General features: G+C 35.8%; 1 protein-coding gene across 5 annotated transcripts in view; it reads left to right on the forward strand.

The window, feature by feature from the left end:
- Window positions 1-14,063, forward strand: part of LOC110018964 (epimerase family protein SDR39U1 homolog, chloroplastic-like) — a gene marked incomplete in the record, with an annotated part of 67,897 nt that extends 53,834 nt beyond the window's left edge. For 2 of the 5 annotated variants that reach the window (XM_020716456.1, XM_020716457.1), the window contains 1 exon segment: window positions 12,999-13,547. In XM_020716456.1, the coding sequence (XP_020572115.1) occupies window positions 12,999-13,016 (18 nt within the window). 5 annotated transcript variants of the gene reach the window in all.
- Window positions 14,064-14,680: the final 617 nt, after the last annotated feature.

Consider the following 14,680-nt stretch of genomic DNA (forward strand, 5'->3'; position numbering starts at 1 on the left):
GTAGGAAATTTACCGTCTCAGACTATCATGTAATTGAAAATGAACTATGACAACGGGAGAACATCGGCTATTTCTGCACTTCAGTGTGTCAATGGGGTATGTATCGGTCAGAGATATGTTAAGTTATGTATAGATGTTGTTTTTTAGATGAAGGTAAAGTTAAAGTGTAAGAAATATACTGAAGCTTAAGGGATTATATGTTGAATAGTAAAGTAAAAGTTGATGCATGTAGAAATATTTAGATTTCATTCATGAGTATATTCAGATTTCTTCCATGAGTAACTAGCATGAATATATGATCAAAATTATTAAATAATTTTCAAGAAAATATTAGAAAAGATCAACATATATATTACCTTATTTTTTTGTGGGTTATTGTAGTTTAGAAATATTATTGTTTCATTTTATTATTTTGAATAACTCATTATTAATTTTTTAATATTTTTCAATTTTTAGTTATTTAATCAAAGATGAATATTGGAGGAGAGAATGTTTACAGAAGACGAGATCAACAATTGAAATTTTTTTCTTTAGCAACCCTTTCAATTAATATTTGGATTGTAAATTATTAGTGATAGAAAGTAAAAATAACAAAAAAATTTAATTTTTCTGTCCGATCATCCATTCTTGCATTAGCGGGTTGAGTTATGATAAAAATGGTATCAAGGACAAATTATGTTTTAATCCTAGTAAAAAAAGTCATTATGTTGATTGAATTAAGTTATAAATTATATAAATTAAAATTTTAACTGCATCTAATTAGAATAATTTGTTATATTTCAGAATTATGGATAATCAGGAGAAATAAGTCGGGCATGATAATGTTGGAGTTGATATGCCCCACAAAATAATGGTTTGTACTAATGTCTTTTATAATATCATGAATGTTATAACACAACTTATTAGGAAGTATCACCCTCAGATCAGTTGTAGTGGGCAACACAGATGAATTAATACTTAAAATTTCACAAATGAATTAATACTTAAAATTTTTTTAGGATATGAGACAGCTATTTTTTTAAAGAGCAAGTGAGCCAGTGGAAGCTAAAAACTAGTTGATGAGGGTGAAAAAAGTTATAGACGGTATGAAATGTCTAACAGAGATGAGAGTTGCTCTTGCTACGTTTGTCTTTGATGGGGAAGTAAAGAAATGACGACTAAGGAAATTGCAGAAGAAATTTAGTTATAGATTTAGCCACCTTGTACAATGGGAGGAGTTTCTGAGAACCTTTAGAGATGGTTTGTACTAATATTAGCGCACCCGCTCCGCTTCCACCAGATTCTTGTGCACCCTTACTCGACATGAGCGCACCAGCACCTTGCTTTGCCAAAACACAATGCGCCCAGGCCATGGCCGCACCCGCTCCCCATACGCAAAATACAATTTTAGGAAGATTTCTTGCCTTTAGAGGAGTCTAGCTGTAAATACACCTCTTGGAACGATAGGAGAGATCTTGTGACTGCTAGAGGCTAGAATTTTGTTTGAAAAGGGGGTTTTGTGAGTGCCTTGGAGGTTTCTCTGCTTCCTCCTTGAGGGAGTACGGTGAGGATTCTTTCTGCTGTGGAGAGTAAAATTTGTGATTGTAAGTTTTTCCTTTCGTGTATTTGGCTTTCTTCGATGGTTTTAATGAATTGTTTCTTGTTATTTCATCTCATGTCTTGTAGCTAAATCTCTTTCATGCTTCTGTGATGTAAAAGTAGGTTGTTTTTCATGATTTTTCCGGCATGCGTTTTCCCCATAACATTTCATGTGCTTGTTATGCATGAATATTTTTGTGTTAACTTTATGCACTTAGTTCACTCTTGATCTGACCAATTAGGATGTTAAAAATATTTATGATCTAGGACCTCTAACTATTGCCTAAAGGAACAAGTAGGTCAACACATGAAAACCTAGTAGAATAGGCATGTTTCTATTAGGGTTTTGTAACCTAGATAGGAGATTAAAATAGTCCTGGAAAACACTGCATGGTTAAGTCCCACTTAACCCTAATATGGTTTCCAAACATAGACATAGGCTAAAAAGAACTTTGTCCCTGGTAGACAACTATCACATAGGATACTTATTCGAAGAACCACGAAAACACACTATACCTGAGTCACAAAAGCATGAATTCTATCCCCTTTGAAAGACACTCAAAACTTGTGCTTCCAGTGTTTCTCTTGTTGTTTGATTTACTTACTATTTTGCGTAGGATTGTAGGATTTTATTCTTACATTTGTGATCATATCAAACTAGGTTTCTTAGGTTAGTAAACTAAAAATTCAGCTGTCAGAATTACTTTTTAACCCTTTTTTCGTAGGATAGATACTTGGACTAAAAAAATTGTATATTACTTGATACGTTTACTTGCGTGCTTGGCCAACTTACCTCCCAACAACTTTTCGGCCATCCGGCACAAACTATTCGGAGGATCTAATGAGAAGAAAATAAAATCATATGTTGATTAAGTTAATAGCCAATTTGACAATAGCACTACTGAGCTCTGTGTAAAGTGTGGGAAGCTACATCGTGGGGAATGCTGATTTGGTTCTAATGTATGTTACTTATGCAGACTACCTTGATTTCAGATGAGAAATTGTCCTAAATCTGCTTAGAGATCCATACTAAATGCTAATTCTTGTAGGGATTCAACTCAAAGAAATTTTCAGGAGAGATCTACTTTTAGAAGTGGTCAACAGAGGATGACAAAAACTGGTATAATAACTCATAAGAAATAACCAAGGGCGAATATTCAACTAAGAGTCTATTACTTAACTCTTCAAGAGCCTTGAAGAACCGGTTGCTATTAATGCTCTTGCTAATTGAGTTTGATGAGTGTATTGTCATATAGATGTCATGCTTGTTATCTCGTGTCGAGTAATTCTCTAGTTATGTATTTCTGTTTTAGAAGTTGTGTGTTTTCAGTTATGTTCTACTGTTTCAGATGTGATGTTATCTTAATTAGGTTATGTGTTTCGAATATTTGAGATTTATTGGTTGAATTATCTTTCATTTAAATATTGAATTTATCATATATATTTTTGTTATCACTTAACAGGAATTAGACTTGAAGATTTTTTTATAGTTCATGTTTCATCTGCATAATAATTAGCTTTTGTTAAGATCATAAATTTTGAAGATGAAATTTTATAAGGAGGAAAGATTGTAATTATCAATAATAATAATAATAATAATAATAATAATAAATGAAAAAAGAGAAATTTTAACTTTAGGACGGATCGAATCATCAACTATCTCACAGTTACTTCTTAAGAGATGGATGCCTCATTCAAATGAGAGGGAGGAACTAGACGAGAGGATGAGAGGGAGACAAAGAACGAGGAGTAGGAAGAGGGTGAGGGTTTTGAGACCTAAAAGGCATTCTCGTGTGCGTCAAAAAAACAAGGTTCAATGACACTCTATGGAGAAGTCGAAAGAGTAAGCCACGATGAAATGCTCCTCAACGGCTTTTGTGTGTGGGGTTGTGGTGTGTTGAAGATAGTACTAGAGAAGACTCGGGAGAATGCTTGTTATTTCTGAAGTGAGTCGTGCAAGAGATCAGACTATGCAACTCGAGTATGGGGTTGTCTACTTGAAGGAATAGGAAGCAGTGCACCCGTAGGGTTTTTTGCATGCAGTTGCTTGAGGGAGAAGGAGACAAGTTGAGCAGCATCATCCTCTGTTAGCGAAAGAAAAATAGGGAGGAGGAGGAGAAGAAAACCGACAGGCTTAGAGAGTCGAACCAAAGGAAATGTGATACCGAAGTTAACCTTGACAACAATAGGAAAAGTAAATATTATCACTGAAAATCTAATATAGACTTACAAACAACCAACTGAAATAGGTAATAGCAATAATCACGAGATCAAAAATTGAAACTAGCAACTGACACGATACAAACACTCAACGAGAGTGAATCTCGAGGTGGTGGTGGTGGTGATGGTGGTGGTTGGTGAGGGTTTAGAAGATGGAACGGAGGTGGAAAAGGCAATTGTCAAGCAGAAAACAATGAGCTCTGTGTAAAGTGTGGGAAGCTACATCGTGGGGAATGCTGATTTGGTTCTAATGTATGTTACTTATGCAGACTACCTTGATTTCAGATGAGAAATTGTCCTAAATCTGCTTAGAGATCCATACTAAATGCTAATTCTTGTAGGGATTCAACTCAAAGAAATTTTCAGGAGAGATCTACTTTTAGAAGTGGTCAACAGAGGATGACAAAAACTGGTATAATAACTCATAAGAAATAACCAAGGGCGAATATTCAACTAAGAGTCTATTACTTAACTCTTCAAGAGCCTTGAAGAACCGGTTGCTATTAATGCTCTTGCTAATTGAGTTTGATGAGTGTATTGTCATATAGATGTCATGCTTGTTATCTCGTGTCGAGTAATTCTCTAGTTATGTATTTCTGTTTTAGAAGTTGTGTGTTTTCAGTTATGTTCTACTGTTTCAGATGTGATGTTATCTTAATTAGGTTATGTGTTTCGAATATTTGAGATTTATTGGTTGAATTATCTTTCATTTAAATATTGAATTTATCATATATATTTTTGTTATCACTTAACAGGAATTAGACTTGAAGATTTTTTTATAGTTCATGTTTCATCTGCATAATAATTAGCTTTTGTTAAGATCATAAATTTTGAAGATGAAATTTTATAAGGAGGAAAGATTGTAATTATCAATAATAATAATAATAATAATAATAATAATAAATGAAAAAAGAGAAATTTTAACTTTAGGACGGATCGAATCATCAACTATCTCACAGTTAATTCTTAAGAGGGGAAGAACTAGACGAGAGGATGAGAGGGAGACAGAGAGCGAGGAAGAAGAGGGTGAGCGTTTTGCAACCTAAAAGGCATTCTTGTGTGCGTCAAAAAAACAAGGATCAATGACACTCTACGGAGAAGTCGAAAGAGTAAGCCACGGTGAAATGCTCCTTAACGGCTTTTGTGTGTGGGGTTGTGGTGTGTTGAAGATAGTACTAGAGAAGACTCGGGAGAATGCTTGTTATTTCTGAAGCGAGTCGTGCAAGAGATCAGACTATGCAACTCGAGTATGGGGTTGTCTACTTGAAGGAATAGGAAGCAGTGCACCCGTAGGGTTTTTTGCATGCAGTTGCTTGAGGGAGAAGGAGACAAGTTGAGCAGCATCATCCTCTGTTAGCGAAAGAAAAATAGGGAGGAGGAGGAGAAGAAAACCGACAGGCTTAGAGAGTCGAACCAAAGGAAATGTGATACCGAAGTTAACCTTGACAACAATAGGAAAAGTAAATATTATCACTGAAAATCTAATATAGACTTACAAACAACCAACTGAAATAGGTAATAGCAATAATCACGAGATCAAAAATTGAAACTAGCAACTGACACGATACAAACACTCAACGAGAGTGAATCTCGAGGTGGTGGTGGTGGTGATGGTGGTGGTTGGTGAGGGTTTAGAAGATGGAACGGAGGTGGAAAAGGCAATTGTCAAGCAGAAAACAACAAGGCAGTGGTTTCCTCGGGGTTAGACAGCAAGTAGACTGTTAGAATAGACACCAAGAGGATTCTTATTGATGCAAAGAGGAGTATAAATACCCAATACAGGACATTAATAAGGAAACAAATAAAAATAGAATAAAAAAATAAAGGAAAGAAAATAAAAGCAAATAAAAGTAATTTATACAAAATTCTTTATTAATAAATATACTAATATTCTAATACTCTTCCTCAAGTTGATGCAAAGATGTCGGTCATGTTCAACTTGGATTTGAACTCATTGAACACTAATCGAGGAAGATATTTTGTAAGAGTATCTGCCAGCTAACAACTAGATGGAACAAACAAAAGACAATTTTTCTTGGACTTGAGTTTTTTCTTAATGAAGTGACGGTCACTCTCAACATGCTTGGTGCGATCATGCTGAACAGGGTTGTGAGTGATGTTTATGTCAATCTTGTTATCACAGCACAATTGTAGGGGAGTGGATACTTTCATACATAGTTCATGAAGCATGATACGTCACAAATTCCCAGGGACATGGATCGAAATTTGGCTTCTGCACTGCTTCGAGCAACTATAGACTGCTTCTTATTTTTCCATGTGATCAAGTTTCCCCACATAAATGAATATATTAATAGACGGACCTGATCCAATCTGTGTTTGTGTAAATTGCAATAGAACGAGAGGTGTGGCGGGAAAAAAATAAACTGAGCCCAGTGCCTTTTAAATAGTGGAGAATTCGATGAACAGCTTGGACGTGATACACATAGGGATCATGCATGAATTGACTGACTGTCCCAACTGCGTGACATATTCCTCAAGACGTTGATAGTGAGTCTTGTTTACAGGAACTGCATTTGGAATATCAACAGATTTTTCATTGGGATCCATATAGATAGCCACTAGTTTGGACAAGAGAAGATTGTTATCTGTCAAAAGATCAATCACGTATTTTCTTTGGGACAGGCAAATACCCTTAGATAACCGAGCAACTTCCTTGCCTAAAAAGTACTGGAGAGATCCTAACTCCTTCATTTTAAAGAAAGTAACAAGTTTTTCATTCAGAGAATCCAATGTTGGTAGATCATCACCTAAGAGAACAATAGTGTCATCATAGACAATAAGGATAGCTACATAACCGCTGGAGAAATGTCGGAAGAAGAGAGTATAGATCGCTTGAGCTTGAGTGAATCCATGGCCTACCACCACCTTTGTAAATTTCTCAAACCATGTTTGTGGTGATTGCTTCAATCCACAGAGGGATTTTTGCAGTCTGCATGGTTGCCTCTGAGAAACAGTGGAGTCAAAGCCTGTAGGAAGAGTCGTGCATAGCTCCTCTGTAAGAGAGTCGTTCAGGAACGCATTTTTTATATCAAATTGAAATGAGGTCCAATCTAGATTCACTACAAGGGATAAGAGGACCAAAATGGTATTTAATTTAGCAGGTGGAGCAAATGTTTCCTCATAGTCAACTCTGTAAGTCTGTGAGTACCCTTTGGCGACTAATCGCATCTTGTTGCATTCAAAGGATCCATTAGATTTAAACTTGTTGCTAAAAATCCATCGGCATCCCACTGTTTTTTTACTCTGAGGAAGACCAACAATGTCTCAAGTATGATTCTGTTGAAGAACATTCATCTCCTCCATGACTACAACTTTCTAGGCTAGATCTGCTAAGACAACTTCAATAGTAGAGGGAGGTTGATAATTGGTCAAGACCATAGTATATGCTCTGTAGGTTGGTGATAATCTGCGAAGAGAGAGATAGTTTGCCATGGGATATAGAGAGTCAATCTGATTGTGTACCTTACTAGAGGAACTGCCATCCTCATTTGGAGTAGGAGCAGGGTTGGGGATGTTGTCTGGGGGGAATTCAGGGTTCAACAAGGGGTTAGCGTCAGTTGGAAGATACTCTTACAAAATAATCAGGGTCTAGCAAGGGGTTGGGGATGTTGTCCGGGGGGAATTCAGGGACCAGCAAGGGGGTTAGTGTCAGTTGGCAGATAATCTTACTCATCTAACTCCAAAGTAGGTGCATCAGAACGAGTGTGTCGAGTGTAGACATGGAAAGTAAGAGGGTGTGCTGGTGAAATCAAAGGGAAAGACGTGGTGGTAGGAGAAGCGGGTGGAACCACAGGAATAGAGGGTTCCTCAATGGCAGGTGACGTGTGGGGAATATCCACATGAGTAGGGTAAGGATTAGTGTCCAAGAACTCTAGCTTCCCCTCATTGGAGGCCGAGTTAAGAAAGTAGGAAACACTTTCAAGAAAAGGAGATTTGCAGTCACATAGACCTTATTTGTGGTAGAGTCAAAATAATAGTACCCCTTTTGAGTGGCAGAGTATCCAAGAAAAACACATTTTATGGATCTAGAATGAAGTTTACTCCGAGTTGGGGTCGTATTTGGAACAAAGGTTGTGCATACAAAAATTTTGGTTTCCAAATTGGGAAAGAACCGATTGTTAGGAAAGCAAGATCTTAAGACGGCTAAAGGGGTATGGAATTTGTGAACTTTTTAGAAAACTGTATTTATGAGATGAGTGGCAGTAAGAATGACATCATTCCAAAAACGTTTTGGGACATTAGTGTGAAACACAATGGAGCCGGTAATGTCGAAGAGATGTCGATTTTTTCTTTCGGCTACCCCATTAATTGAGTGTCAGTACATGAGCTATGATGGAGGATGCTCTTACTTACCTAGAATTCTCCTAATATAGAGTTAAAAAATTCATAATCATTGTCAGTGCAAAGGACTTGAATAGGAGTTTTGAATTGGGTCAAAATGAAGGTGTTGAAGTTTTTAAAAGTGATCGCAGCTTCATATTTATCTCTTAAAATATAGACCAATGTCATCTGATTGTGATCATCAATCAAAATAAAGAACCATCATTTATTAGTGTAGCTAGGAGTTCGAGAAGGTCCCTATAAGTCATAATGAATAAGAGAGAAAAGAACAGAAGGTGTGTAATTGTGGGGCGAATAAGAAGCACGAGGTTTTTTAGCTAGTTGACAGGTTTCACATTTGAAATTAGAAGGATTTATATTATTAAATGTCAATGGATACAATTGTTTTAGATTGTGGAAACTAGGATGACCCAAATGACAGTTTAACAACATAATAGGACATTCAGTAAATTGAGATACACTATAACTACTTAGTGGAGTGTCATTGTTCTCCATGCTTCTTCTTGGAAGAAGTAGAGCCCGCTAACTTGCTTAGGAGTTCCAATTATCCTCCCCGAACAACAATCCTGAAAGACACAGACATCAGAGGAAAAATGAGCGACGCATCAATATCATATGTCAGTTTACTGATAGATAAAAAATTACATTTCAGCATAGGTACATGCAACACAGATTCCAAAGTTAGTTAGACCTGTTGTTAAAACAACATGTCATTTACCAGTAATGAAACTTTGGGACTTGTCAGCAATTTTAATAGTATATTTCCCTAAGCAAGAATAATATGCCGAGAAGGCTTGAGAGCTTCCAATCATGTGGTGCGTGACACCTGAAACAATGATTCATTGACTATGAGCAAAATAAGTGAGTTCATAGGATTGGTACATTGACGAATGTGGGAAGTCGGCGAATCGGAAGATTGGATCCAGGAAACTTGATTAAGTGCTCCATTTGACTTTTAAGAAAATTTGAGGTTTTTGGATCGTTCTAGGTAGAGGTTGGCTGTACTGTGTTGGATCTAGATGTCGTAGCGAGGCCCGTGGTAGCAGAAGATTTGGCCAAGGGTTTGGATGTAGGTTTTTCGTGGAGCTTCCAACACTGATCACGAGTATGGTTGGGTGTGTGACAAAAATTACATGTAGGATGACAAGCCCAGGGTTGAGCAGTATTAGAGACCAAGCCGGATGCCTCGACAGACGGAGTGGAAGTACCGAGCATGACAAGTCTCCGACTCTCTTCGCGATGAATCTCAGTGAAAGCAACCCGAGTAGAAGAAAGGGTACCCCGACCAAGGATATGGCCCCGGACTTCATCAAGATCTTTGTTGAGGCCTCCCAGAAATTGGAACATGCGCTTCTTTTCTACAACTTTCTAGAAAAGAAATAAGTTGACCGGAGATTCCCAAGTATAGTCATAATATAGATTGCATTTCATCCATAATGCAACTAGATCATTATAGTACTGGGTCACGGTCCTGGATCCTTGTTTTGTCTCACAGATTTTCTTAGATGCCTCATAGATTTGACTGGAATTCCCTGCGCCTGAGTAGGTATCACGGACTACAGTCCAGAGGGCACTTGCTAAAGGAATGAACATATATGATCGGCCAATAGAAGTTTCAATCGTTCCATCGAGTTGATCAGCCAGGACATGACCATGAAATTTTCTACTTCTCAATCTTCATATGTTGGGTCAGTTTTCGGAGGCTCGCGAATCATACTTGTGAGGTGATCGAACTTCTCGCGTCATTTGATAAATAAAGACACGGCTTGGGACCATTGGAGAAAGTTACTACCATTCAACTTATGGGTTTGTGATCAAGAAATTGTACATTTTCGGTCCTCTGGTTTGTAAGGGAGCAAAGGTTGGAATTGATCCTATGTAATCAAGCACACCTGTTGAAGGTAATTCAGTTTTGGTTGAATCTGACATAATTCTAACAGAGCCAAAGGATATGTTTTTGTGATTCCGAGACATCCATGAATTCCTGTAGGGCCCCGGTAGATGGATAAAACTTCAGGAATTTCTGCAGGATATCTTCAGGAAGATAAGCGGTCCTCACAGTTTCAGCGGTTGTTTGGTATCGCAGAAATAATACGGCAGTTGTTGGAAGGAAATAAAACAGCGGCAGGGAAAGAAATAAAACGCTGCTGTAGGAATTTTCTGTAGAAGCGGAAGGGAAAGAAATAAAACAACTGCAGTTGGAATTCAATAAAACAGCGCCAGGGAAAGAAATAGAACAGCTGCTCTTGAAACTTTCTGTAGAAGCGGCTGCTGCGTATGGCAGGGAGCTACATGGGAAGCCTTGAAATAGAAGATCAGCGATTGTTGAATCTTCCTGTAGAAATGTCACATGTAGGGCCAGGCAGAGAAGGTCGGCGGCTTGGTGGCAGCTGCTGGAACTGGCAAAGGAGGTCGGCGGCTGCTGGATCTAGGGTTAGGCTCTAATCTTATGTTAGAATAGAACGCAAGATGATTCTTATTGATGCAAAGAGGGGTATACCCATTATAGGATATATTAATAAAGAAACAAATAAAAACAGAATAAAGGAATAAAGAAAAGAAAATAAAAAGTAATTAATACAAGATCCTTTATTAATATATATTCTAATATTCTAACATAGACAATCAGGGGATGATGCATGAGGGCTGCCCAGGTTGATGGCAGCGAGGTGGAAGGGCAGAAATGATGGCAGCTGCAATGAGGATGCGTCCGGAAGCTAGCCGGCGGCTAGCTGGCCGGTGGGGGGGGCGATGGGTCTATTGGGAGGGTTGTGTGGGTTGCTGGGAGGATGGCGGCAAGGCTGGCAACTGTCTGGAGGCGTTAGCAACGAGGATGGAGGATTGGAACGGTGATGTGGGGTGCGGTGGGCTGTCAAATAACTAAAGGAAGGATGTCTTTGGCAGGGCAGCGAGGAAAAGGTTTGAACAACGAGGAAACTGTTGGAAAACAACAAAGAGACCACTATTAGCACGGCAGCAAGGAGGAATGTAAGACAACGAAGCAGGAGAGATGTAGGGGTGTTTGGGAAGAATAAAGGGCACCTGAAAATCAAGATACAGCTCTTGCAGGGAAGAAGAGACGTCAGCAGTTGTTCTAATACAAAACACATGCAAAACTAAACCTAGAGTCTTACGAAAATAAATATAAAATAATAAAATAACTAGGAGTGACCTAAGAGAACTGTTGACACCTCAACTGGGACCCCAATTATATCAGGTTCAGTCCAGTGTAATAGCGACTTTTTCTATTCGTGCAACTCTGCTCGGGAGCTGTAGTGCCCCCTATCGCGTTAGGTTTTTCATCCGGGCGGGGAGACAGAATCGAGAAATTTAAGGTAAGTTTAGGGTTTTTTTTAAAAAAAAAGATATTCTATTTATTTAATTTTATGTTATTAGTTTATATTAAACCTTATGAATTAATAACAAATATTAAGGTGTCAAGAAATCAAATTAAAAGCAATGAGAGGATAGATTGATAAAATAAGTTCTAGTATGGTAAGCTTAAGGTTAATTTTTGATTTGAGATTTGATATATTTAATTAAAAATATTAATTTTTATTTTTTTTGGGATAAATGTTAGAAACAGGTAAGGAATGATTTTTGTATTAGAAATTAAGGAAAAGAGGTAAAGATTTATGTATTTATGTACGTATGTAAGTTAAATGTTAAATTTTATAATTTGGATTCAATGATTAGATTTGAAAGGACACTTGATTTAAAAATGATGATTATGAAAAATATTTTATTTAATTAACTATATTTAAGTCAGTTATAGAAATAAGATCCTTATATATGTACTTTTATTTGATATAGGTGATAGTTAAATAAAGTAAAAGGGAAGATTAAGTTTTTAAAGTTGTCTTTGAAAGTTTAAGGTGAGTAATTATATTTTTAAATTTTAGTAATACTTTATTATTTCTAAATGTATTTTTTATTTAAAGTATGCTCTATTCCCATGTTATTTAAATTACAACAGATTTTTTATATTATTAGACAAGAAAATTTGCATGTTAAATAGTTGCACAATTATTTTCATATAAAGTGATTAGATTAGTGTATGACATTTAGATTTTAGTAGTTGTGTATATGTTAGATTATTATATGTCCTTTAGATTCTAGTAGAGATACATTTATTCATTGATAGATAAATACAAACTATCTTATAAGAAAATAATGTATGCTTGAAAGAATGAAATGAAAAAGTGTATGTATGAATGTCTTGTGTGTGCATGCTAAAAGGAGTTCATCCCCTTATGTCCTCACATGTATAGATGTTTTCCTACTATCTGAGACAATTGTATAAGTTAGATTACTAAATAGTTGTGTTGATAGTAGAGTATCGACCAGTGGTGGGTAAACACCCCACCACCTTAGACAACCGTGTAATTTGGATATTGAATCATTGTACCGAAGAGAGAATATCGGTTAGGAGTAGTCATATTTTCACCTCAGACAATAATGAACATGTTTTGCATCCTGTTGTGTCGACGGGTTATGTATCAACTAGGGGTGTTTTAGGTATAGACAGTGCTCTTGAAACAGATGTAAAATTTAAGAGTAAAACATATAATAAATTTTAAGAGGTTGCATTTTGAAATGTAATGTAAAAGTTGATGTATGTATAAAAATTTAGATTTTTTTCATGGGCATATTTAGATTTCTTCCATGATTAAATATGATGAATATATGATTTAAATTATTAAATAATTTTCTAGAATATATTAAGAAAGATCAATATACATATTGCCTTCTTTTACATGGGTTACTATAGTTTAGAAATGTAAATTCTCCATTGGATTATCATGTATAACTCGTTATAATGTTTTAATATTTTTCAGGTTCAAGATTTTAAATAAAAGATAGATACTAGAGGAGCGATTGCTTACAAAAGACGAGATCGACAACCCGAAAGATAAACTTTTCTTTGTTAATTAAATTATTTTTTGTATTGGCTCTTCTAATTAATATTTGGATGGTAAACTGTTAGTGATAGAAAATGAAAATAGAAAATTTTAATTTCATCATCCGACCATCCTATTCTCATATTGGAAATTTCAAGCCCTCCAGCCGGATCGTGACACATTTTAGACATTAATTGATTAGATCTGGAAAGAATAGAGAGTGAAATTACATAAGAGCATGGTATTGTGGTAATGCAAATGGAACTTACTTCATCGCAACGATTCTTCCCCGTTCAAGAAATGATTGTTTCTTGGGGCATTTACATATAGTACACAATTCTTATGTATTTAAATATCTCACACCTAAACATTCAAACTTACAAACATATCACTCAAATCATAATATAACATCTGGTATTGCCATTTTTAAAAGTCAAATACACCTTTTCATGCAAAGGTTTAAAGTGCACCAAAGTGTTATGTGTAAATATGAAGTTTAGGTTTGAGATATGTAAATACATAAAAATTGTTTACTACACATGTAAATTTCCCTTGTTTCTTCCCAAGAAATGACTGCTGTATTGAACACTAAATCTCTGTTTTTTTTCTTTGCACTTTTTTATCGCTTTTTAGCAGTAAATTTAATTCACTAACCAAATTTTTGTTCTTCATATAGAATTATGAATTTCATTGCATTTCATGTTATTAAGTGAAATGATGCTTTTGGAAAATTTTTCTGTGGTATTCTATGTGCTTAATCGGTTGCATTTAATATTAGATGGAATGTATTCTACACTGAAATTTTTTCTTCTAATTGCTAGCTCAGTGCATGCTTAAGCCTCAACGTTCTATTCTATGCAACCATTTCTTTAGGTCTGTAGAGAGTGGGAAGAAAAAGCACTAGAAGTTGATAAAGATGTAAGGTTGCTACTTATTCGTGTAGGTATTGTTTTGGGACAAGATGGTGGTGCTCTAGGTTTGTGCTAATACCTATTATATTTTATAGTACTTTTATGTCAGTTCTTGCATTGAGATTATGATTATGCTTGCCTTGTCTCTATTTTGATTTTTTTTTCTTAACTGGATATGCTTATTCGTAACCCATTTGATTATTTTTTATGACAAGACATTTGTGCATAACATCAAAATCTTTGGCCTTGAGCATAATGTAAGAATTTTGGGATCAAATTTCACAGAATGGCTTGCATTCATAAAAAACAATATCATTATGTCCACATTTTATTATAATTATTAATTCATGTATAGAAGAAGATGATAAGATTCTATTCATGCCCATAAGCACACTCATATCAACTTTTAATATCAAGCTGGCTAGTACAGAAATAAGGCTTTTTGCTTAATTTATTAATGCAGATATTACCTAACAATAAATTTATAATCTTGTTACTGATTTTCTTTTCTAAAATTAGTCCTCAACGTACATGGAAAACCATAATTCATGATACAAGATGGGCTCAATATACTTAAAGAAACTGCTATTGCTAGATTTAAACTTTAATCTTGCTTAACCAAACCACCTTAGTTTCCCTTTTAATCTCTTCCTTTTTTTGAGAAAGCTCAATGACTAATATATTAAATGAAAAGTAGGATACAGATAG

This window comes from Phalaenopsis equestris, unplaced genomic scaffold (genome assembly GCF_001263595.1).
Source record: "Phalaenopsis equestris unplaced genomic scaffold, ASM126359v1 Scaffold000036, whole genome shotgun sequence".
NCBI lineage: Eukaryota > Viridiplantae > Streptophyta > Magnoliopsida > Asparagales > Orchidaceae > Phalaenopsis > Phalaenopsis equestris.